Source organism: Dama dama, chromosome 12 (genome assembly GCF_033118175.1).
Source record: "Dama dama isolate Ldn47 chromosome 12, ASM3311817v1, whole genome shotgun sequence".
Taxonomy (NCBI): Eukaryota; Metazoa; Chordata; class Mammalia; order Artiodactyla; family Cervidae; genus Dama; species Dama dama.
In genome coordinates this window covers 87,364,940-87,389,978 of record NC_083692.1, presented here as the reverse complement: position 1 = coordinate 87,389,978, position 25,039 = coordinate 87,364,940, and the positions used below count along the sequence as shown (strand labels likewise).

The 25,039-nt window shown below is 50.4% G+C and overlaps 1 protein-coding gene across 2 annotated transcripts in view; it reads left to right on the top strand.

The window, feature by feature from the left end:
* The window catches only part of SMAD3 (SMAD family member 3), a 126,597-nt gene that overhangs the window by 82,208 nt on the left and 19,350 nt on the right, over positions 1–25,039 (top strand). For both annotated transcript variants that reach the window (XM_061158002.1, XM_061158003.1), the window contains exons 2-5: positions 17,884–18,077; positions 18,273–18,404; positions 19,669–19,743; positions 23,083–23,133. In XM_061158002.1, the coding sequence (XP_061013985.1) occupies positions 17,884–18,077; positions 18,273–18,404; positions 19,669–19,743; positions 23,083–23,133 (452 nt within the window). The remainder of the gene's footprint in view (positions 1–17,883; positions 18,078–18,272; positions 18,405–19,668; positions 19,744–23,082; positions 23,134–25,039) is intronic.

Sequence of the window (25,039 nt, the reverse complement as noted above, 5' to 3'; positions counted from 1 at the left end):
AGGCCCCAGTGGCAGGGGGTGTTCTGCGCTCTGGCGGCAGAGGGAGGGGAGGGCAGAGCTGTTTACAGAGTCGGGGAGATGGGCCCGGCCTCCTTGAAATACGGGCTGGGAGGGCGCTGGGCCTGACAGCTGGCTGTGCGGAGGGTGGGAAGCGCCAGAAGGCGGTCCTCCTGTCCAGACACCCTCTGGTCTTCCTGCCCTGGAGGGGAGCCCTGCCGTTTGTTGTGGGCTTAGCTTTTTTGTTCCCTGACAGCTGAGTTTTCCATTTCGGGCCACAGATAGTTTTGGGATCATGGATTCCTGGAGTAGAAAAAAAAAAAAAAAAGAACAGTAGGGGCCCTGGGGTGATGCTCTCTCTGCTGGGGCCTCGGTCTCCTCCTAAGTGGAGGGAAAAAGGCAGAGGGAGTGCAATGGTTCATTTTAGAGCCCCCACCCCCACCACCAGCTCCAAAGTCCTCTGATTCCTGAATCTGGAACAAACCACACGAGGTCGTCTATATTCATTCCTGTGTCTTGGGTGAATCCCGCCGAAGCTAGCCACAAACGGGACCTCGTCTGTGAGCCACAGCACCCGTTTCCTGACCTCTGACCTTTGAGGTCAGCAATTCTGCAGTCTCTTACCTTTCCGGGTTTCTTTTAAATGTTTATTTTTATTTATTTGGCTGCACCGGGTCTTGGTTGCACCGTGTAGGATCTAGTTCCCTGACCAGGGATCAAAGCTGGGCCCCCTGTATGGGGAGTGCAGAGTCCTAGCCACTAGACCATCAGGGAAGTCCCACCTTTCTGGTTTGAAGCCAACTTCTCTCTCAGGAACTTGTTTGATACCAATTTAATCCTTTACTATCGCCTCACAGCTGTGATTGCCACAGTTTTGCTGATACTGCTGTGAAGCTTGGGCTTTGGGGGTTTGTTTTCTTCTAACCTGCAGAAAGAGTGGAAGTCCTGAAGTTTTCTCTTTTCCCCTTGCTGTGTGTTGTTTTGTTTCTGAGATCGTAGTCCCTCTTCTTGATCATGTATTTGCACTGCTGCTGTTGATGATTCAGATTTGTTTCTTCCAAGGCCCTACATGCCTAAAGGCAGTCAGGGAACTGGAAGGTGTAAACACAACCATTCTAAAGATCCTTTTCACGGCAAATTAGTGTGTTTCGCAGGTAGGTGAACTGTCAGTGCTAGAAAGCAAGCGGACACTAGAGATTGGCAGAACCCATCATTTTTTTTTAAGGATTTTTTTTAATGTGGCTATTTTTAAAGTCTTTATTGAATTTGCTAAAATATTGCTTTTGTTATTTATGTTCTAGTTCTTTTTCTTTTTGGGGGGCATGAGGCATATGTTATGACCAACCTAGATAGCATATTAAAAAGCAGAGACATTATTTTGCCAACAAAGGTCCGTCTGGTCAAGGCTATGGTTTTTCCAGTGGTCATGTATGGATGTGAGAGTTGGACTGTGAGAAAAGCTGAGAGCTGAAGAACTGATGCTTTTGAACTGTGGTGTTGGAGAAGACTCTTGAGAGTCCCTTGGACTGCAAGGAGATCCAAGCAGTCCATCCTAAAGGAGATCAGTCCTGGGTGTTCACTGGAAGGACTGAAGCTGAAACTGAAACTCCAATACTTTGGCCACCCCATGGGAAGAGTTGACTCATTGGAAAAGACCCTGATGCTGGGAGGGATTGGGGTCAGGAGGAGAAGGGGATGACAGAGAATGAGATGGCTGGATGGCCTCACTGACTCAATGGACATGAGTTTGAGTAAACTCTGGGAGTTGGTGATGGACAGGGAGGCCTGGTGTGCTGCGACTCATGGGGTCACAAAGAGTCGGACACGACTGAGCGACTGAACTGAACTGAGGCATATGGGATCCTAGTTCCCTGACCAGGAATTGAACCAGCACCCTCTGCATTGTAAGGCGAAGTCTTAACCACTGGGCCACCAAGGAAGTCCCTGAACCCATTGCTGTGTAGATGGGATGCTCCATACCTGGAGACCCCTCACCTCTGAGCAGCACAGCCAACATGGGACCACAGACACTCTAGTCCACTCCCTGGCGTAGACCCAGATGTATTGTGCATGTCTTCTCTGCCAGTAACTTCAACACTGATAAAATCTCCACTCAACAAATATTTGTTGAGTCAATTCATCGAAAAGCCTTCTAGCATGTGTCTGCCTACAACCTGAGCCACATATGACTTTGTCTCTCTCTGGTATGATGAGTGAAGTAGGCAGGACTTCCTCACTTAAAAGCCTTTCAGCTCCCTGCACCCCGCCACTGGCTGCTTTAGCAGAATGAACTGGCACCTGTGGCTGTCATTCCCCTGCTGTTTTTAATGGCACCTCTCGATACCAGCTGATTGCTTCGAGAACATTCCTGGCATTGGGTTTCTGGCAGTAACGTGCATCTGTGGGTCCCTTTACTACAAGGTTTCGTGTCTTAATTGGGTTCATAAGGCTGGGATGCAGCCTGAGGTTTTTATTTCTCACCTCCATCTTCTGATTGTTGCTGCCCAGAGGAGTAATTCCCCTGCCCTGACCTACTTTTGAACAAATGTAACATGCAAGCCCCATGCCCCATCCAGGGGACTGGGGAAGTTATTTTAAGTTGGGTCTCCTTGTCCTTAAGGAACCCCTGTCTTCGTTGGGAGGGGAAGCCAGGTACACATGGAAGTTACTTTATCATCCCAGGTGATGGTGATGGTGAGTTTGGTGAGTGTTGGACAGTAAGGTCTGTAAGTCTTTGAAGAGGGGAGAACAGAGATCTTTCTGCAGGAAGAGCCACAGAATGGGGGTAATCTTTGAGCTGGAGGCATAATTGGACCGAAGGGAGCCTCTGGACCCCTAGACCATGTCGGCATACCGCCAAGGACTGAAGATCTCTGGCTGTGGATACAAGAGCCCCACACTCAGGCATTATGGCCACAACATGTTAGCTCAACAACACGAACCAGCGAAGCACCGTGAATTTCCATACCTGTAACGCAGGCCTCTAAATACCTGTGTGCTGTTTGGGAAGTGGGCGTCTGATGAGGCAGTGGGTGGGTAGGTACTCTGTGGGTACTTGGCTGGGACTGGGTGCATTGGGTGTGGGAGAGAGTTGTGAGGGTGCTGGACCCCAGGGGAGGGAGCTTCACCTAGAAGCCTTTTTGTGCTCCTGAGTGGAGCTGCTGGGGGGTCAGCAGGGGGTGGGGAGGTTGGTGATGCAGCTTTTAGCCTAGAGCTGTTTAGTCCTTGAGGCCAGCTTTAAGCAGCAGGGCAGGTGATTGCCACCCTGACGTTGTAAGTTCTGAAGTCCTCCCTTCTTGTTTACTGGGAATTCCCATCTTCCTGCCCATAGGGGTTCTTTGCTGTCTTAGGTGCAATTGCCCCCAATGAACCAGAACCTTTTGTTGAGAGACAATAGGAAGTCTGTCCCTTTAGACTGAAAGGAATGCTAATTGGCTGCTTAAATTGTCCTCAGGATAGTGATGCCCAGAATATACAGGACACCCATTCTTTGTTACCGGTTAGATGGAAACTGCTTATGTAAGCTTGTAAAGCTTTGGACCAGAGAGAGGCAGAGTGTCTGTGGAATGTTAGAGACTGGTGTCCTGCGAATTCTGTCCTTTCTGCTTATAAAGGTAGCTGTTTAACTTCATGGGCCTTAAACTCACTTTTTCTAGAAATGTGGTCATTTCCCACCCCTCCTTTGCTTCCAGCTCCCCTACAGTGGCTGCCCTGAAAGGTTAGAGGATTCTTACTTAAGGCTTTGGGGCCTATTTACTTTTTTAAAATTAATTTTTAATGGAGTATGGTTGCTTTACAATGCTGTGTTAGTTTCTGTGCAGAGTGAATCAGTTACACATATCACCCCTCTTTTTTAGATTTCCTTCCTATTTGTGGGGCCTCTTTTAAAAACAGGGGAAAGAGTGGTAAATGTGATTAAGACTGAAATGTGGGAATGTTCCTTTCCCAGCCTGTATTGTATGGTATTTCACCAGAAATGGTTGTAAACTCGGAGCTTGAGTGAACGTTTTCTAGAAGCCCTACTCCTCGGTTCAAATGTCACAGAAAGTTGCCACGTTTACCCTACATGCTGTATAGTGCTTATGACATTGTTTTATCTCTCTGGCCAGTGACTCATAATGAAGGAAGTCAAAACTGAGCAATTAACAGAAAACCTCCTCATCTGTCCTCTTCACCTCTCCCCCCCAACTCCCCTAGTCACGAACACACCGCCTGACATTTTCTATATGTCTTTGGAAACTTTGATTTGTTTTAATAGGACAGGGCAGCGAGTGAGCATCATCATTGCCTGGTTCCACTCCTTGAGGCCCAACTGTCTGTGAGAATCTTCTCCAAAAAAAAAAAAAGACAAAGAAAATCCCATCCCCAAACGTGCAGTCTGCCCACAGGAAGTGATTCATGGGGCTCAGTTCATACAAACCTGGTGGGGCGGGAGGTGGAAGGCTGGGAACTGGGTCTGGGAAAAGACAGCCCCGGAGAGGCCACTCAGACCTTAATGGTTTCTGCTGGAAGAAAGTGAAAAACAGAATGACTAAGAGTCCCGTAATAAGAGTTGTTTGTTTAGCGAAGTGAGCTAATATTGAAGTTCACTGGCAGATAAGACAAGAGAAATAGCAGTTGTCAGGGGAGGTGACTCTTTGGAGCCCTGCCTTTTTATTTTGTAAGAGATCAAAGACATTTCTCAGTCTACAGGCTTTTATTAGTGGAAGGCTGATCTGTAGTTCAAGCCCCGGTTTTCTCTTCTTCAGAAAAAAGGGTCTAAGCCGAGATAATGATCTAACAGTCTCCAAAAGCTGCTCCCCGAGCACCACCCCGCCCCCCCCACCGCTTTTTTTAAACTTTTCCCTCCAAAGTTAGACTGTGGAGCCTAGTAAATCTCTTTCCCCAACTGCTCATGGAGTGCCATGTTGTCAGATAGAGAAGGAACTCTTTTGTCTTCTTGTGTGAGTCTGTCCTCTGGGCTTCAGGCTGCCATTTTCTCTTCTTTCCCCCCATATTGAAAATACAAATGAATCCATTTCTCCAGAGCAGTTTGGAAGCAGGGACCCTTTAAGTGTGGGCTATGTGAATAGCCATGCTGCACGCAGAACCAGGGCCACAGGAGGCCAGAGTCACCCAGTAGAATGAGAAGTATCTAAACACACCTGAACTCACAATTCCATTTCAAACTCCCTGTATTTTGTGAAGTGAGCTTTCGGGGTGGGGGTTGTAATAAAAGCTGGGCTGAAGTGTACTTTTTGCCTTAAGCCCATCAGAACATGGCCAAGGGCTATGAGTATCCTGAACATTCTGTGAGTGATCTCTTTAAAAATAAACAAATACATGATCTTCTTGCTTAATTCCATTCTTAGTGAATATTAACTGGCAGAGTGAAATGGCCATCCAGAAAGTTCCGTGAAGCCTGGCAACAGTTCTTTCCCCCTTATTTCGGTAACCAGAGACCAACCCAGACTTCTGTCACATCTTCCCTTTCCAGTGTGAAACCTCTGTGATCCTGCCAAGAAAAAAGTAATCCCCGTAAGTTGGTTCTTGGAAGAAAAGAAAAGTTTCTGAACACCAAAGCTGTGAAATAGAAAGATTCCACATGAAACACTCCTTTTCCTCCTTGTCTTCCTTCTTCCCCTCTGCCTCCCAGATGTAACTACTTCCTTTGCATGGGTGAGGGGGACCAGAGGGTACCATGATCATGGTCTCACGGAGAACCTCTGGTTCAAACAGAATGACCACTGTGCTTTGCAGGCGTGGGGAGCTGGGTTTGGGGTGTGATCCCAGCTTACAAAGTCAGGCATCACTTCTTGTTCATCTGGGCAACTTTGAGCAAGTCACTCAATGCCACGTGAATCTTTCACCTGAAAAATGGGACTGAGGAGACCCACCCCACAGAATCCCTGTATCCAGGGAGATGATGAGTGCGAAGTGCCAGGCTGACACTTGCTTTGAGGTGGAAATTGCTTCTGTTTCCCCAACCTGTGCCCATGCCCAGAGTATTTCCATAGCCCACAGGTTCTCAAGGAACCCAGGGGAGTACTTTGCCCCCTCAGGGACCTTTGGCGAGATCTGGAGATGATTTTGGTTATTACAGCTGCGAGGTGAGGTGGAACTGGCATCTAGTGGGGACAGGCCAGGGATGCTGCTAAATACCCTACGACACAGGACAGCTGCGGCTCCTCTCCACCCCAACATAGAGTGATCTGCCCCCAACTGTCGGGAAAGCTGAGCTTGAGCAACCGGGGTGAGGAGGGGACTGGGCTCCCCTTACTCACAGCCCGATGTTGAAAGATTCTTGGTGTACATATGCTTTACAGATGACTGTAATTAGGTGAACTTTCTCCAGATCAGCCTCCGTCTTCTGTAGAAAGTGTACGCCCTCCACGCATCCCTGGCCCCTTGGGAGGAGAGAGGCCCTGAGGTCCAGGGGCCCACCCCCCTGCAGTGGGCAGGACGAGGTGTTCCTTGGCTTCTTCCTTCCAGGGTTTGCCCAGGGGGTCCTCCCACCTCTGGGGCTCACACTGGGGCCCCATCTGCTTGGAGCACTTGTCACAGATCTGAGCCAGCCACTCTGGAAAGCTCTCAGCAGGGAGGGGAGACATCAGTCCAGTGGGGGAGGAGAGAGCCGGTTTCTGGTCTGGAGCACAGTACTGGGGGCTTCAGCCTGGCATCGGATGGGTTGTCCCCCAGTGTGGCGGCTTGAAGCACCAGCTATTACCCATTGGAAAGTTCAGATGGGAATTGGGTTGTTCTTGGTGAAGCAGTTCAGTGACTGGTATCAGGGCTTGTGAAATTCTGTTTTCAGCTCCTCACAGGCCAATCTAAACTGGAACGTTTTAAAAAAACGTGCTTAGTGTACTTAACAGAACTTGCTAAGGACACGTATGAAATGGGCTGGAGCGTGTGGTCGCTATGGTGGGGTTACAGGGAAACCTCAGTTATCTGGAACTTGGGGACCACCCCCCTCTCCCCCATACCAGATTCTTCCTTTGTGGCACCGGATGATAAGGAGCTGATGTTGGAAATGTTGCTTTTTATTTAAACTCTTAACAACCAAAGTAAACTTTGAAAAGATTTGGGGAATAGTAGATTCAATATACAGCTAAATTTCTTTCTGTTTGTAACAGGTTCTTTTAATGTAACTTTCAGAAGGTTGCACTGATGGAACAGGAATTATAGCACACATCCTTCACCTAGACCAAGTGCTCAGACCCAGTTTTTAAAAAATATTTGTCATCCTGAAGATTGAGAACTCTGGGCAACTTAAGATTCAATACAATAAAGAAAAATCATTAATATGTTTTGTTGCACTCAGTATACTGAGGGCGAATGTGGACTCGTGTGTTTTTCAGACTTCAGCAGCAGCGAGTTCTGGCTGCTGTGAAATAACAGCTGGGCGACCACCTTCTCACTCTGTGTTCACTTGCTGGGTGACCTTTAAGTGCTTAATCTATCAGTCTGTTTCCTCAACCACAAGGAAAGAATTGGTCAGGATGCCCTCAAGGTCCTCAAGTCCCAGCTGTCTGCAGTTCTCCAGAGTGAGTTTTCAGGTAGACAGTTAGCCAGGGCTTAGCTGACCAGGAATGCTTCGTTCCTTAAATGCTAGACCTCTGTGGCTTGTCACCTGCAGCCCCTTGACTCAACATGTGACCCCTGCATAGCATTTCTGCCTGGAACAAAGGATGCTTTGGTTTTAGCTGTGGTTTTTTTTTTTTTTTTTTTAATTTTTTTCGTGTGTGTGGCTATACTGGATCTTTTTTGCTGCTCGTGGGCTTTCTCCAGTTGCGGTGAGCGAGGGCCTCTCGTTGCAGTGCCTTATTGCAGAGCGTGGTCTCTAGGCACTCAGGCTTCAGTAGTCGTGGCTCAAGCTTAGTTGCTCCTGGTAGGTGGGATCTTCCTGCACCAGGGATCGAACCTGTGTTCCTTGCATTGGCAGGCAGAGTCTTAACCACTGGAGCACCAGGGAAGTCCTGGTTTTGGCTGTGTTGACCAAAGGGAAAGGATCCTGGGTGAACCCCTAAATCCAGTGGTCCTCTCAGCAGGACTATTTGCAGGGCTTTCATATTTGCTGCGGAGAAGGAAATGGCAACCCACTCCAGTGTTCTTGCCTGGAGAATCCCAGGGACAGGGGAGCCTGGTGGGCTGCCGTCCATAAGGTCACAAAGAGTCAGACACGACTGAAGCGACTTAGCAGCAGCAGCAGCAGCATATTTGCTGCTCTGTTAAACAGTTGTCCTGGGCCATCCTTGGCATGGAAGAGGGAAAGGCACATTCTGATACTTACGTATGAAGGAGAGGCAGAGCAGCAGATCTCAGAGCAGACCACTGGTGCTCAAAGGCCAGGTAGAAACAAAGGAACTGTTACTACTCAATGAGCAAATTGAAAAAACAAGCTGGTCTCTGGAAGAAGCTAGAAAGTTTAGTTGTGTGTATGTGTTTTAAGTAAAATAGGCTTCACCTGAAGTATTAACAAATTTGCTTTTTGTTCACTTCTGCTCTGGTGCCTGAGATTTGGTGGGTATTCAGTAGCTCTTTGATGATGGATAAGAAGTCAGTTTCCCTGGTAGGGAGGCAGCATGGGACAGCACGGGAAAAAGGACTGTTTACGCCACCCTCCATTTCTCAACCCAGGTCTGGGTCTAAGTTCTGGCCTTGCTCCCGTACAAGTTACATGACCTTGGTCAAGCCCCGTTAGTTCTCTGAACTCGGGGAAGGCAGGGTGCACTGGGGTTGGGCCGTCTTTGTGTTCTCACATAGTAGCAGTGTGCCCGGTCTTCCTCGGTGGCTCACTGGCAAAGAACCTGCCTGCCAATGCAGGAGATGCACAAGATGCAGGTTAGATCCCTCAGTTGGGAAGATCCCCTGGAGAAGGAAGTGGCAACTCCGTCCAGTACTCTTGCCTGGAATATCCCATGGACAGAGGAGCCTGGCGAGCTACAGTCCGTGGGGTCAGAGGACTTGGACATGACTGAGCACACACGCATGCACATGCACCAGTTGCCCCGCGTATAGTTCGTGCTGTGACTGGATCCCGGGGTGTTTCTGGAGCTATGTGCTCTGCTCCTCATCTCCCAGCCCCACGTCCATGTCTGCCGGTTTCATGTCGGCCCCCAGAGGGCTGCGGGTCCCAGAGCTCTGGTCACAGGGACGTGAAGGCGTGTGGGCCCCGGGCCTGCCTCCCTGCCCCAGTGCACGGGCGGGCTCCGCTTCACCGTCGGCTCAGGACCTTGGCATGTCCATGGCCTTGGCTGCGGCTCCCACCACCATTTTGGGACACTTTACAGGCCCCACTTGGAGCCAATGGGAGGAAACCTAATTTCCTGCCACAGGAAATGGTTCGGCTGGTGAAGAATATATTTAAGGAATAAAACCTCTGTCAGAGGAGCTTGAGAGCGTTGCTTGAGAAACTCTTGAGGGTCTCTCATCAGGAAGCTGCTGGGTGTGGGACAAGACCTCAGCCCAGAGGCGGACTGTGCTCTCAGCCCCAGCAGCTGGCCTTGGGCTACGCCGAGAAAGGACTGGGTCGGGGAGAGGGGCAGGTTGTAAATAGACCCTGTTCTGCAGTGGAGCATGTTTATGATAACATCAGCTCAGAATTAAGACTTATTTATTGGACTTGCTTAAAACGGGCCCCGTGCCCTGTAAGGCTGGGAGGGTGTGTACCAGACACATGGACTAAATTAGATCCAGCAGCTGAAACTCCCAGTTCACTATTAATCCTTTGGTAAGCATTGCTGGGTGTTTTGAGTGGGCCAGAGGGAGAGAAGGAACACTACGGGCTGGCTCTGTGCAGCCCTGAACCCGAAGGAGTAGTCGGTGATGAGAAAAGGACGTGAGTGGGATGCCCGCCTCGTCATGAGGTTGCGGATTATACAGCCCAGAAGCAGGGGCATGAGCTAGATGACTTCTTCTTTATCTGAATATTTATTGTTTATTTATGTGGCTCCATGGGTCTTACTGGTGACACACGGAATTTTCGTTGCAGTGTGTGGGCCTCTCTATTTGAGGCACATGGGCTCAGTAGTTGGGGCACACTGGCTTACTTGCCCCATGGCACGTGGGGTCTTCACTCCCCGACCAAGGATTGAACCCATGTTCCCTGCACTGGATGGCAGATTCTTAACCCCTGGACCACCAGGGAAGCCCCCCAGTGACTTCTTGAGGATACTGCCAAACCAGACTGGTGGTCATGTGCTCAGGAGCTGGAGAGTGCGCCTCCCCACCATCAGGCCTGGCCTGGCAGCCAGAAGACCTGCCCTGTAGCTATGACCTGGGTGCAGACAGCTGTGTGGCCCTAGGAGGGGCGCCTTTCCTCTCGATGGGGTGAGGCGGGACCATTACAACACTTTCCTTATGACCCAGCTGCATCTCGGAGAGGCTGCTCTGAGATAAGGAGCACGAGAGTCTTGTGAAGACTGGAAACACCAGGCTACCCAAAGCCTCACGTGGCCTCCACGGCTGTGGACCCAGATGGCCCAGGCAGGGGAGGGGCCTGGTGTCTTAGAGCTCCTACTCGGGACCTTTCTCTTCCGGGCGCTGTCATAGTGATGGTGTAGTAATAGTAAGACTACAAAAATGACAGTGGATTGATGCCATGTATTGTGTCCTGACTATTTGCCAAAAGCTTTCCCTGGAATGTCATTTAGTCCTTTCAGCAATCCAGCAGAGTGACTTATTTAAGATGAAAGATAATTAAGGCCAAGACATTAAGCAATCTGATCAAGTTTACCCAGCTATTGACCAGAGAGAGTCAGTATTTGAATCCAGGTTTATCCAAGCCCAAAGTCCCAGAGTTTTTTTTTTTTTAAGTTGTGGTATATTTGACATACAACAAACTTCATGTTTTCCCAGTGTACAGTTTGGTCAATTGTGACCTGTGTATATGCCTGCAAAACCACCACCAGGGATAAAACCACCACATGACCCAGCAATCTTACTTCTAGGCATATACCTTGAGGAAGCCAAAATTGAAAAAAGACACATGTATCCCATTGTTCACTGCAGCACTATTTACAATAGCTAGAACATGGAAGCAACCTAGATGTCCATCGACAGATGAACAGATAAAGAAGTTATGGTACATATACACAATGGATATTACTCTGTCATAAAAAGGAACACATTTGAATCAGTTCTGATGAGATGGATGAACCTAGAACCTATTATACAGAGTGAAGTGAGTCAGAAAGAGAAAGATAAATATCATATTCTACGCATATATATGACGTAGAAAAATGGTACTGAAGAATTTATTTGCAGGGCAGCAATGGAGAAACAGACATAGAGAACAGACTTACGGACATGGGGAGAGGGGAGGAGAGGGTGAGATGTGTGGAAAGAGTAACATGGAACTTACATTATCACATGTAAAATAGCCAAGGGGAATTTGCTGTACTGCTCAGGAAAGTGAAACAGGGGCTCTGTGTAAACCTAGAAGGGTGGGATGGGGAGGCAGATGGGGAGGGGATATATGTATACCAATGGCTGATTCATGTTGAGGTTTGACAGAAAACAACTAAATTCTGTAGAGCAATTATCCTTCAATTAAAAAAAAGAAACAAAAAAACCCACCACCAGGAATCAAGGTACCAACCATCACCTTTATTCCTTGATAAGCCCCCTTTCCCATCCCCCTTCAACCCCCAACCTGAGGCGACCGAGGATCTGCTTGCTGTCATGCAGATGTAAGGTTGCACTGTCCCTTGACTTTACTGTATATGATGTTATACAAACAGAATCACACCTGGCTTCTTTCACTGAGAATGACTGTTTTTCGATTCATCCACGTTATTTGTATCAGTGGTTCATCCTTTTTTGTTACTTGACTTTGTATGGCTGTTTCAGTTTGTTTATTCATTCTCTTGTTGAGAAGCATTGGGTCATCTCTAGTTTGGGGCCTTTATGGATACAGTGGGGATGAACATTCATGCACACAGGTTTGTGTGGACAGATGCCTTCATTGCTCTCGGGTAAGACTTCACAGAGTGGACTGGGTGGATCATATGGTGGGTTTATATTTTGAACTTTTATGAAATTTCTAAGCTGTTTTTCAAAGTAGTTGTACCATTTTACATTCCCACCAGCAACATATGAAGTTTTAGTTGCTCTACATCCCTGCCAGGACATGGCAGTCTTTTCAGTAGTAGCTGTTTTAGTAATGATGGAATGGCATCTCATGGTTTTAGTCTGCACTTCTCTAATGACTAATGATGTCAAGCATCGTTTCATCCTCCTTTTTTGCCACATTAAGTCTTTTTGTGTAGTGTCTGTTCAAGTCACTTACCTGTTTTGTTTTTTAATAGTTGGGTTGTTTGTTTTCTTATTAGTGAGTTTTCAGAGTTCTTTATGTATTCTGGAAATAGGTCTTTTATCAAATATGTTGGTGGTTTAGTCACTAAGTTGTATCTGACTCTTGCAACCTCATGGACTGTAGCCCACCAGATTCCTCTATCCATGGGATTTCCCAGGCAAGAATACTGGAATGTGTTACCATTTCTTTCTCCAAGGGTTCTTCCTGACCCAGGAATTGAACTGGGGTCTCCTGCATTGCAGGCAGATTCTTCACCAACTGAGCTACAAAGGAAGCCCCATCAAATATATTCTTCGCAAATATTTTCTCCTAATTTGTGGCTTGTCTTTTTTATTCTCTTAACAGGGTCTTTTCAAACACCAGAGGCTTAGGGTTTGATGATGTCCAGTTCATCAACTTTAAAAAAAATTGGAATATGTTTCTGATGTAGTATCTTTGCCCATCCCGCGGCCACAAAGATATTCTCCTATGTTTTCTTCTAGAAGATGTATAGTTTAAAGCTTTATATTATGACCCACTTTAGTTAATTTCTGTATAAGGTACAAGGTGTAGATTGCATCTTATTTTCCTCACATATGGCTGTCCAGTTGTTCTAGCACCATTTGTTGAAAGTGGTTTCTTCTGTCTCTACTAAATTATCTTTGGACCTTTTTCAGAAACCAGTGGATCATATCTATGTGGCTGTTTCTGGACTCTATGAGTGTCTATTGATCTGTACCATGATTATTGTACCTTCCTTGGTTTAAAAAATTTTATACTATTAAAATAATTCATGTATGTAGTTTAAAAACTCAAGAAGTCTGTGAAAAACTCTCTTGAGTTTTTAATTAATATTCTTATTTTTTATTTCCAGGAATGTTTTTCAGTAGTTTGCAAATGTTCCTGTTTTAGGATTCTAGTGACTTGTCTCCCTGAGAGTAGTTTTTGTTTCGTTTCACTTTGTTTGGAAGTTTTCTTCTGCTCCCTACATTGTCTCAGATTTCTTTTTTTTTCTCCCCCACTTATGTGTGTCTCTGTGGGGATTCCGGATGTGCATCTCTATGAGAGAGTGGCAATGAAAAGCTGAGTGCCTGCTCGGTGTATGGCTATGGGAGGGGCCTGTTGGCAAAGGGGCTTCCCTGTGGGGCAGGCTTGCAGGGACTGGGTCGTTTTGTTGGGTGATCTCCAGATGTCAGTGTTGCAGGTCTTTTCTCCTGGGCTCAGCTGTTTAATTCCTCTACAGGTGGGAGTGGGGGCACGGGCCTGACTGCCACTGTCCTGGGTGCCTGGTGAACAAGGGAGCGTTCACGAAATCCTGTTTCTAACCCTTGTCTGACTTCACCCCCAGCTGTGCCCTGTGACCCCATCCAGAGCTGCTGTCTGGATCATTTTCCACAGAGAGCAGACCTGTCTCTGGCAGGCCTGGGGAGGTCCTTTTTGTGGGGAAGCTGGCAGGCAAAGAGCTGGGACCTGCCAGCCTCTTCCGCAGACTTTCGCCCCATCTTCCTATTCTCAGCCGAGTCTTGACACATGTGTGGTGCCTCCAACTCCTGAGTCTTCCCAGGTTTTGAGGCCCAATGGGAATCACTTCTGTTGGTGTCCTCTGATGACGCTTGGTCTCAGCTCACGTCACTCTGCTAAGTCTGTTCCCATTTGGCCAGTTGCTTTCCAATTTTGTCTGATCTGCTCTTCTACTCATTGTCTTGGGCAGGACAGAGAGAAATGCATCCATTCAGTTTGTTGTATTTGACCAAAGACTTTCCTAGTCTCTCCCACCCCTGCCCCTCCCCTCCTCCTCTTCCCCACTCCCCACCCCACCCCACTCCATGTTTTTTTTTTAAACATCTATGACTCTTATTTCTGTTTTGTAAATAGGTTCTTTTGTATCATTTTTTTAGATTCCATGTATAAGTGATATCATATAACATTTGTCTTTGTCTAACTTCGTTCATTCAGTATGACAGTCTCTAGGTCCATCCATGTCACAGTAAATGGCATTATTTTGTTCTTTTTTGTGGCTGAGTAATATTCTGTTGTATATATACACCATATCTTCTTTATCCAGTCCTCCTCCATCAGTGGACATTTTGGCTGCTTCCATGTCCTAGCAATTGTAAATAGTGCTGCATTAAAAAAAAAAAAAAAAGCCTTCCATCAACTGGGTGGGAAAGGGGGACTCCCTGCACAACCTCACCCCTTCCTGCTGGTCTGAGCATCTCTCCAAGGACTCTATGCAGAGGCCACTCCAGATGTTCAGCTGTCTCTTTTCGGGGGATTTTGGCAAACCCTGAAGAGGGAATGTGGCCACGTCCCTCTCTGTGGGCGCACAGTGGTTTTCAAAACAATAGGAGCAGCTAAGGCCTTCTCTGTCCCCACTAGTCACCTCCCACACCCCCTTTCTCTCCCCCTCCGCCCCACAGCTCACCTCGCTTATCCAGGGCTGGCTTTGGAGAGGGTCCGTTGTGATGTGGAAGAGTAACACTCATTGGTTGGTACTTCACTAAGCACTTTTTAAAAAATAATGGTTTTACTTATTTATTTATTTTTGGCTGTGCTGCGTCTTCGTTGCTGGATGTGGGCTTTTTTTGCTAGAATGTGGGCTTTTTCACATTCCAGTGGGGTCTCTTGCATGGGCTCTAGGGCGTGTCGGCTTCAGGCGTTGGGGTGGATAGACTCCGTAGCTGTGGTTCCCGGGCTCTAGGGCACAGGGTCAATAGTTGTGCACAGACTTAGTTTCTCTGTGGCGTATGGGATCGTCCCAGACCAGGGGTCAACCTGTGTCTCCTGCATTGGCAGGCAGATTCTTCACCATTGAGCCCCCAGGGAAGCCCCTAGAAAGCACTTTTGAGTGAATTCTGAAAATTGCGTGAGGTCAAGGGCAGTGGTGGGCGGAGAATGTTCCCATTTTACAGATGAGGTAACTGAGGGGCACGGAGACCTCACGACTTGCCCAGGGTCTCACAGCCGGAAGAGCAGAACCTCGTTTTGACCCCAGGTCTCATGACTCCGCATCTGGCCGTCTGCCTTCCGAGTCTCAGGGGCGAGTCCCAGGCTGCCTTCTCTCGTTCTGCCTGCTAATTACTGTTTTGGGGCTGTTGGGGTTCCTTGGTCTGGGGCCCCACGGGAGGGAGGTAATTACATCCTTGGAGTCGCCCTTAGTCAGCAGCTCCCGGCAGCCCCTCTGCCATAGCCCAGCTCTGACCTGTCTGTCCTTCCCCCTGCCCAGGCCAGTGACTCAGAGAGTTTGACTAGATTCTTGTTTTTGTCTCTTTGGTTGGTGCTTCTCTTGGCATCTGGCAGGCCCCTCCCTCACAGTGTCCATAAATTCCTTTTATTTTTTTTTTTTCCTCAGGAAAACAGGTGCCCTCAGTCGAATGGGGGCAGGGACAGAGAGCTTCAAATGCCTCTCCACCAGCCCTGCCCAGCTATCAGAAACGTCCTGCCTGCTGACCAGTGGGGTCCAAAGATGAGCCTTCTTGTAGGAAGGGCAGTACTGCCTTTGGGGGGCTCTCTCTCTATATATAAGCGTATCCATCGCATCCACTCTTTTTGTGGTGGGGGGCATGCAACTCGGCTTGTGGGATCTTAGTTCCCCAACCAGGGATCGAACCTGGGCTCTCAGCAGTGAAAGCAGCGGGGAGTCTAACCACTGGACCACCAGAGAATTCCCCGTCTCATCCACTCTGGACGCTTCCACCACCCCTGCCCCCAGCCTGCTTGTCCCCACAGCCAGAATTTCTTGCACACAGGCACACACACACTCTTCCCACTTACACATCTCAGAGGGTTCCTGTGGTTCTTAGGAAGAAGGCAGAACCTCTCATCATGGAGTCTGAGACCCAGCAGAGGCACGCCTTCCTGCCGCCCCAGCCTCCCTCCTCTCTGGTCCCTCTGGCCTCCATCCTGGTCTCCCTCCTCACCGTGCTCTCCACCTTCTCAGAACCTTAGCACACGCTCCTCTCTCTACCTGCAATGTCCTCCTCCCAGCCCCCGTTGTCTGCATACTTGCCTTTTAGACTTTCTGGTCAACCACCATCCCCTCAGAGATGCCCTGTCTCACCCTTCAGTGAAGCATCGTCCCCAGGGTCGTATGCGCTCGCAGCTCCCTGCCCGTCGCCTGTCATTGTCGCTGACCTGATTAGTAGATTAATGTCGGCTTGCCCATGGAAGCTCCGTGGAAGCAGGGACCGCTTTGTGGCCTCTTTTCATCTCTTTCCCTCACCACTGTATCCCTCGTGCCACACAAAGTAGGAACTCATGAAATACTCATTAGATAAAGCATTCCTTTTTTTTCCCCCTTCTTCACCTTTGTAATTTGGCTGCACCAAGTCTTAGTTGTGGCATGCAGGACCTTTAGTTGATGGCGTGCGGGATCTAGTTCTCCAACCAGCGATTGAACTCGGGCCCCCTGCATTGCAAGCATGGAGTCTCAGCCACTGGACCACCAGGGAAATCCCTTGGTAAAGGATTCTGTGTGTATAAGGACTCTCCTCACCCGTCTAACCCTGGTTGTCCCTGGAGTCTCGCATCTTTCAGAAGCCCCCCGTTTCCCACCTGACTCTTGGCTGATGGTGCCCCTGCCACTCCAGCTCCCCAGTCGTCACAGCCTATGGCACTGCTCCAACTTTCCCTCGGGCCAATGACTCGGGGATTTTAGAGGAAGATTCTGATGTAATGGGTTGGGGCAGGCTCTCTGGTTTTGCCTTTTAGAAGAGCTCCCGTGGACACACACCACTGGTCCATCAGGGACCACACTTTAGCCTGGGGGAGTGCGGTGGGCACCAGGTCAACTTCTCAGAGACCAAGTCACCACAGAAGACGTGGTTTGCACGGGGAGAGGACACTGCCATGGGTGGTGGGTTGGGCCGAGCTGGGCTCTGGGGACCGAGGCAGAACCAGGCCTGGAGTGGGGTCGCAGCTCTGCTCATAGATGACCATGTAGGCCTGAGCTCCGAGCTAGGGGCGAGAGCCTTGGACGGGGCACCTGGGCCAGTCGGCAAGAAGCCCTCACATGGAAAGGGACTTCTGAGAGGCCTGCTGTGTAGGCCCTGACCAGTTAAAGTTCCCTTTCATGTCCCTCCCTCGCTCCCCACCTCATCACAGACCCCAGCTGAAAAAGGGATTTTCCCCTTGCTCCCTTGTGTATGAGGAAGGAGCGCCACTGGAGACGGGCTGCCTTCTGCCACCCTCCTCCATGGCGTCACTGTGGTCCTCATGTCGGCTCCTGAAGAACTCCCATCTTCCAGCTCAGCCCCGGCCCCTCTGCCCACCTCCGCCTGGCCTGGCCTCTCCAGAGCACAGTTCAGCGCCGTTCCCTTCAAGGTTGGGGAGGGTAGTCATCCCGCAGCCTGGTGGCTCTGGGGTCTGCTCTGCCGGCCCAGGAGCCCTCGGCCTGCCGGCTGGGCTCTATTCTTCTCCTGAACCCCTTCCCGCATGCCCAGAGCTCCTCTGATCTGCAGGCCCTCTGCCTGCGAGCCGGACAAGTGCTGGTTGTCGGGGGGAGCTTTCTGAGTCTCTGCCAGGCCCCCAGGAGCTCGGCGGGCTGGACTTGGGGAGCAGGCAGGCCAGATCCCGCTCACTGTTTCTGCTCCTCCTGTCCATCCCGGCAGGTCCCTGGATGGCCGGCTGCAGGTGTCCCACCGGAAGGGGCTCCCCCACGTCATCTACTGCCGCCTGTGGCGATGGCCCGACCTGCACAGCCACCACGAGCTGCGGGCTATGGAGCTGTGTGAGTTTGCCTTCAACATGAAGAAGGACGAGGTCTGCGTGAACCCCTACCACTACCAGAGGGTAGAGACCCCAGGTACGACCCCCTCTGTGGGGTTTGCAGGTGTCTACCGGGCATCCTTCTCTGCTGCCTCTTCCTCTCCCCTTCCCCATTCCCCCGCCCTCCGCCTCTCCTCCCTGAGGGAGGGCCTCTGGTGCATTTGGGGGTGCCGGGGCGTCAGTCCAGCCTGGCATCCACGCTGACCTCCTCCATTCTGTCTCCTCTGCACAGTTCTACCTCCTGTGTTGGTGCCCCGCCACACAGAGATCCCGGCCGAGTTCCCCCCGCTGGACGACTACAGCCATTCCATCCCCGAAAACACTAACTTCCCTGCCGGCATCGAGCCCCAGAGCAATATTCCAGGTAGGCACCCTCGAGCCGTGAGGCCAGCCCCGGAGGCGGGCGCGGGACGGCCCTGTCACCCATCTCCGCACACCCGCTGGCCCGAGGCCCCTGACTCAGACTCGCATCCCTGTGGGGAGAGGACCCGTGGCCTTGGCTCCCCGCTCACTAATGATGCTTTTCTTGGCATGGAGGAGCGGCGGCGTGACCCTTCCGCCCGGCCTCGGCACAGTCATTTATTTTGGAAGCGGAAATAGCAAGGCTGTGTTTCTCTCACCACCCTCTCGGCCCTGGGGCTGGAGTTCAGGCAGGATCCCCGAAGGTCTGGGGGGCTGCAGGGGCAGTGGGCTGAGCCGGGGCCAAGGGCCGGGCAGCGTGTGGAGAACGGGGCCTGTAAGTAAGCCCCAGGAGGGTTCCAACCTGGCTGGGAGATTTTACTCTAAAGGGAGAAGTGGGCTCTGCTGTCAGAGTGTAAATGTTTTTAGAAGCCCATCATTTACATGCAAATAATGTGTGAATCACCAGAACTCCAGGCGTCCAGGAGAACTGCTTGGCAGAAAAGTGCTCGGCCAGACCCCGCACTAGGGTAGCCGGGGCAGAGATGGGCCGTGCTCCTTTCGGAGCCGTCTAGTTTGGACTAGCCTTTGGCCCCGAGTGAGCGCACCGTGCTGAGGTTGACCGCAGGCCTGTGTGCATGGGTCAGAGCCTTAAGGAAGGACCTGCTTTATGGACCCGGCCTTTCATCCGTCCCGGGTGGCTGTGGTCCCTAGAGGGTGGGTTGCCTGCTGTGTTCAGCAGAGCAGAGAAGTCAGTCAGGGCCTGGGGCTCAGTGAGAGAAATGCATGGTGGTCTGCTCTCATAGAGCCTGCATCCCACCTGAGACATCCCCTCAAGAGCTGGCAGATCATGGTGCGGGGGTGGCTGGTAGAGCCAGAGGGTGATTTGAGACAGTTGCCCTCAGAGATGGGTGAGTCCACGGCCGGGTAGGGGTGGGCGGAGTGGGTTTAAACCTGATTTTGAGGGATGGGGAGAAGTTTAGCCCCACAGAGACTGTAGGAATAGGCACTTCAGACTGGGAGTCAGACAGTGTGAAACGAGTTCAGAGTGATTCAGGTGGGAACAAGCGAGGGTTAGTGCACAAAGACAGGGAGAGCCAGGCCTCCAAGGCCCAGAGTTCCTCAGCTCCCGCCCCCGGCGTAGTGGTGTGCATCTGTGTTTGCAAAGGGCGCCTCAAGAGCCAAACCAGACAGGCCATGTAATGCACCACCTTCCTTTCAATTCCCAGAAACCCCGCCCCCAGGCTACCTGAGTGAAGATGGAGAGACCAGTGACCACCAGATGAACCACAGCATGGATGCAGGTCAGAGCCTTGTGGAGTCTGTGCTCCTTCTCCTGAGTGGCTGCCCTTCCCCATCCTTCCCTCTGTTCCTCCATCTCTCTCTCTGTCTTCCCCTCTCCCCCCTTTCTCTCTCCATCCTTCTCTCTGTCCCTCCATCCAGTATTTACTGAGCAATCCCCATGGGCCCAGATCTGGGCTAGAGGAGGAGCCCGAGTGGCTCATGGTGTGGGGGAGACCAACAAGCCAGCCCGCAGTCCCCGTGCCGTCTCCTGTATGTCCTGATGGGAGATGCTGGTGGCATGGAGCACGCCACCCAGCCTGGGGACGAAGGACTAGGGGACTGAGCAGTAACTTGCAGTGTAGGTTTTTCCTGCACTGGGTCTTGGAGGTAATAGGGTTTGGCCAGGCTGCCAGGACAGGCAGAGCAGTGTGCCAGGCAGAGTCATGAGGGGCTGGGGGGAGGAGAACTGGTGAGTTCTGGGGTGAGAGAGAGCTCCGTGTGGCTGGAGCATCCTCCTCCAGAGACAGGAGGGCCAGTCATTCAAAGCTTCAGGTGTAGCCAGAGGCTGATGCGGAGCCCCTGCAGGCTGAAAGCAGATGAAACGCTGCTGGCAGTGTGATGGAGGGTGGCCTTCATCACCTGAAACAGCTCAGGAGCGCTGGAACAGAGGCGAGATCTTTGCAAGGCCCCGAAGCATCTATTTTTGTGTGATGCCCAAATGCGATCTATGTGTTCTTGCCATGAGGGGCCCAGCCCAGTCATCTCCAGCCACATCTCCAGATGTTCCTGCCTCATTTGTTCTGGGACCAAATTGGCCCCAGACCAGCAGCTTCTTGAATTGAACCCCAGCTGCCACATCGCACGTGCATGGTGTTGCGTGTGGTTGGGTGAGGAGGAGAGAGCCAAGCAGATGTTCCCTTCCGATGACCGCAGGCATGCCTCATGTATGCAGAGCTGTCCGATGTGGCAGGGCCACCTGCCCTGCACATAGCCCAGACGAGAGTGCAGTTCCCGAAAGAAGGATGCAGGGGACGTGCATGTTTATTGTAAATGTGGTCATTTGATACACAGCCTGGACATCGTGTCACATGCCTCCACACACCACTGATGAGTGGATGACGGTGTGTACCCAGCCAGAGTGCACTGGAGACCTGTATCTGATGCTGGGTGCCTGCCGCAAGCTCACAGCTTTAAACGCTGGCGTGGGAAGTCAGTCCCCTGAGCAACATCTCTGCAGATGCTATATTTCTTCTCCCTCTCCTTCCCCCTTCCCTCCTTGCTGCTCTTCAGGTTTGTGGAAGGATTACAGGCAAACCTTTGAGATACTGTGGTTTCATTTCCAGATAATCACAGTAAAGCAAGTCACGCAAATTTTTTGTTCCCCAGTACCTGTAGAAGTTATGTTTATGCTGTCTTGGTCTGTTAAGTGTGCAATAGCATTATGTCCAAAAAGTAGTGTACACACCTTAATTAAAATACTTAATAGCTGAACAATGTTAACCATCACTTGAACCTTCGAGTCAAAATCTTTTTTGCAATAGTAACTGTCAAAGATCACAGATCACCATCAAAAATATAACAATAATTAAAAAATTAGAAATATTGTGAGAATTTTCAGAAGGAGACAAAAGACATGAAGTCAATGAATGCTGTTGGAAAAACGGTCCCAGTATGTTGGCTGGATGCAGCGTTGCCACAAACTTTCAGTTTGTTAAAAAAAAAAAAAAGTTGCATCTGCGAAGCACAGTAACACAGTCTGCCTGTGAAAACAGACCAAAGGAGAAGACGGTCTTATATGGGACAAGCAGCCGCCTTTTCACCCTCTCAACTCTTATGTCTCCCCCTTCCTTTCTCTGTCCCATCTCTGTCCTCCCTTCCTCATCTCCTCCCGTAGTGTACCTGTAGGACCCTGTTGTGGACATGAATATTACGGGCCCTGGGCTTTGTGGACCCCAGGCAGCCCATGGGTGGGTGGGTGGGGTCTCCTGTTTATTCTCTGCTCTTCACTCAGACCAGTCCAGTTGCTCATGGTTTGACTTCCCTGCCAGCAGACGGGAGCAGCATCTCTGCTGGGGCCTGAGGCTCTTCCTGTCCAGCCCTGTGTCTCCCCAGATATGTGCACATGTCTGTTCAGACCAGAGAGAAGGTCCCACTTCCTGGGTCTCCATGATTCGGACCAGCCTGAAACAGGAGACCAACACTTACTAACACCTCCTGTGTACAAGCCCTGGTGTAGGCATAGTTTTGTGCACCCTTCCACTTCATTTCTACACATCACACAGTAGATGGTATCATTCCCATTTTATACCTGCGGGGAAAAAAAATCAAGGCTCAAAGTGTTTGAACCACTTTGCCAAAGTCCCATGGCTACATGGTGCCATGTCCAGATACCATGGAAGATTTGAAAACTCTGCTTTTTCTGACTTTTCCACATCCCCCAGAAGATTGGGTGCTAGAGGTGAGACAGAAACCCATGGTTTCCCCTTGGTCCTCAAGGAGGTCACAGCTGAGTTGAGGAGCAGAAGCAGACCCTGCTCACAGCTCCAGGCAACCTAAGCTGAAGGCCCAGTGGTGAGGACTAGAGATTTCAGGGAGTGGAGCCAGGCGCAAAGGGCTGTCAGTCAGTAAACAAACAACTCTCTGGAGCTGGAGCCCCATGGGTGCAGGGACAATGGAGGGACTGGCCCAGCGTTGCTTTTTGGAAAAGCAATAGCTTGGTTTTCTGAAGGCTGATGCTGTGTGGGTCCCCACCCACCTACCCACTGGGAGTAATGAGTAAAGATAATAGAATAGGACGAATTGGGTAGTTAGGACTTTTCCCCATGTGTAGCATCATGTTTTGCATAAAATGTCAGTCTGGTTGCTGAGTTGTGGGGTGTCTGAGGCAGCTTGGTGAGTTTCCTGAAACCTGGGAATGCCTGCATTGGTACTTGCAGACCCTGAGCTCTGAGAGCAGAGAGGGGTCTGGGCGGCTGCAAGCTTCACTTTCGCTGCTGGGGGCCTGGAGCACCTGGGGAGAGGGTCTCCCCCAGTTAACAGGGCGTGTCAGTGTGGGGTCTGTGTGCCCAGGCTGGGACCGCAGCAGCCCCTTGCTGCAGGCTTGGTTAGACGCATCACACCCTCGAGTTGTGGAAGAGACTCCGAGGTCATCCGCTTATCTATTGGTTGCACAGATAAAGAAGCTGGGACCCGGGGAAGCGAGTGCACAGGCAAGGATATATGAGGTTCAGCCTTCTCCTGGGCCATGGAGGCTCAGCCCAGGGTTTTCTTCCCACACCACTGTGATGTACACCTTCTGTCATCTGGCTCCCAGGCCCACAGTCTTTTCTGAAGTCTCACAGCAGTGTCTCACCTTGCAGGTTCTCCAAACCTCTCCCCGAATCCGATGTCCCCAGCACACAATAACTTGGGTAAGTAGCTCCTTGTCTGTACAATTCGAACCCCCTTTAGCTGTAGCCCTGGCTGGTGGCTGGTGTGGGGAGGAGGCCCTGTGAAGGTGAGGCTCCTCCCCCCCAACCCCTGGCCCCCAGCATCTGCCCAGCACAACCCATCAGGTTTCTGCTTACATAGCTTCTGGGGTCACCCACAGGATGGGAAACCTGAGAACAGTGGTGGCAGGAAAAGCAGCCGTGGGCCAGGCTTGTATTTCCCCTGGGAGGTGGTTAGACACGAGTGAATGAAAATCCCCCAAATCTTGTGCTGTAGAAACATGAGGGTCTGTGGTCGGCGAGCATCCGTGTGTGGTTTGATGCAAAGCCACGGGCAGTGGTGCAGACTACAGCCCCCAGCTTTCGGGGACTTGTTTCAGATACACTTACTTGGATTTCATCTGAGCACCTCATCTGACAGTGATGTCATTTTTATTTAAAAGAGTACCATATAAGGAATTCTTGTTTTTTTAAATGCAAAGTTACCCATAATCCCTCTACCCTAACACAAACGTGTTTGTTTTATCTTGGTCCTCTGATGTTTTTGGATCAGGCACATAATATTTGTGCTTTGCCTTTGAGATAATACTTCATATTCAGTTTTTCCTTCTATCTTCTGTTATTTTGTAAACACATTTCCATGCTTAGATGTCTCATTGATCATCTTGCATTATCTCATGATGTTTTGGAGCAGCTGGGCCATCATTTCCACAACTTTCTCTCAGATGTTTGATTTCTGGGTCATTTTTGTGAGATTTGCTTTTCTACTCCAGGAGCGTCTTTTGGCTTCAGTGTGGGGCCTGCCAGAGGGCTCAAAACAAATGAAATATTTGTTCAGTTCTCATTTAGGGGAATTTTTTTCCTGAGTTGGTCTGGCAGCTTTAGAAGAATGTGAGTTTGATTTTGTTCTGGCCTGTACTGCTGGGACTTGACTTGTGGCTCAGGGCACAAAGGAGTTAATATCCATACTTGGTGAATCAGAGTGGATTGGCCTGGCTTTTGTTCCCAGTTATTCCCAGTCCTTGACTGATAGCATCAGATGAAGAGTCATCATTTGGAATGTGTGGGAGCTGCTTGAAAACCCTTTAATACAGGCTGACGAGTGGGCAGTGTGAAATATGACTTTGGGGGATCTGTTTTAGTGTCTTTGTAAAATAATACCACGGTGTATGTTCCCAATGTGAAAGGACTGATGGAGTTATTAAACATAAACTCTGAAGACTGGAAGCTCATGTTAACTTGAAGGCCATGACTGTGAACTTCACTCTGGGCTTTCTGCTTTGGAGGTTGACCCCTCTGACCCCACCACAGCAGCCCTTTCAGTCTACAGACATCAGAGCTGGTGCTTGACCTGGCAACCCCACTGCCTGAGTTGGTGGTTCGGACTGAAAGTTGTCCTGGGTGGGTGCTCACTCTGCATTCCCCTCGAGATTGCGTAGACCAGGATGACAGCGTGTCCTTGAACTTGGCCCCAAGGCAGAGAGCCCGACTGGCACGATCCTCCCGGCCTGCTGCTGTGTCCCTCAGCCTCTTGTCTGAGGGTCAGGAATTATAAGGCCATTTCTTCCAAATGAAGGAACAGCCTCCAAGCCTGGCGGACAGAGAGGGGGGAGCCACTCTGCTGGGAAGATGTGGATGGGGGCACGAGTCAGCTGACGAGTCATGAAGGACTCATGGTGAGACTCTGGTGCTGACAGGCCCGGCTTCCTTTCTGCTTGGTGAACCCTCGAACCCCAGCCTTCACCCACTCAAAACCACTGGTAGGACCCCTACTGTCTCATCGCCTTGGCATCAGGGCTAGATGGAGATGAGAGGATGGTGATGATAATGGCTGGCATTTCTTGAGAACTCGCCGTTTACTGAGTGTTGTTCAGAGCGCTTCATGCGT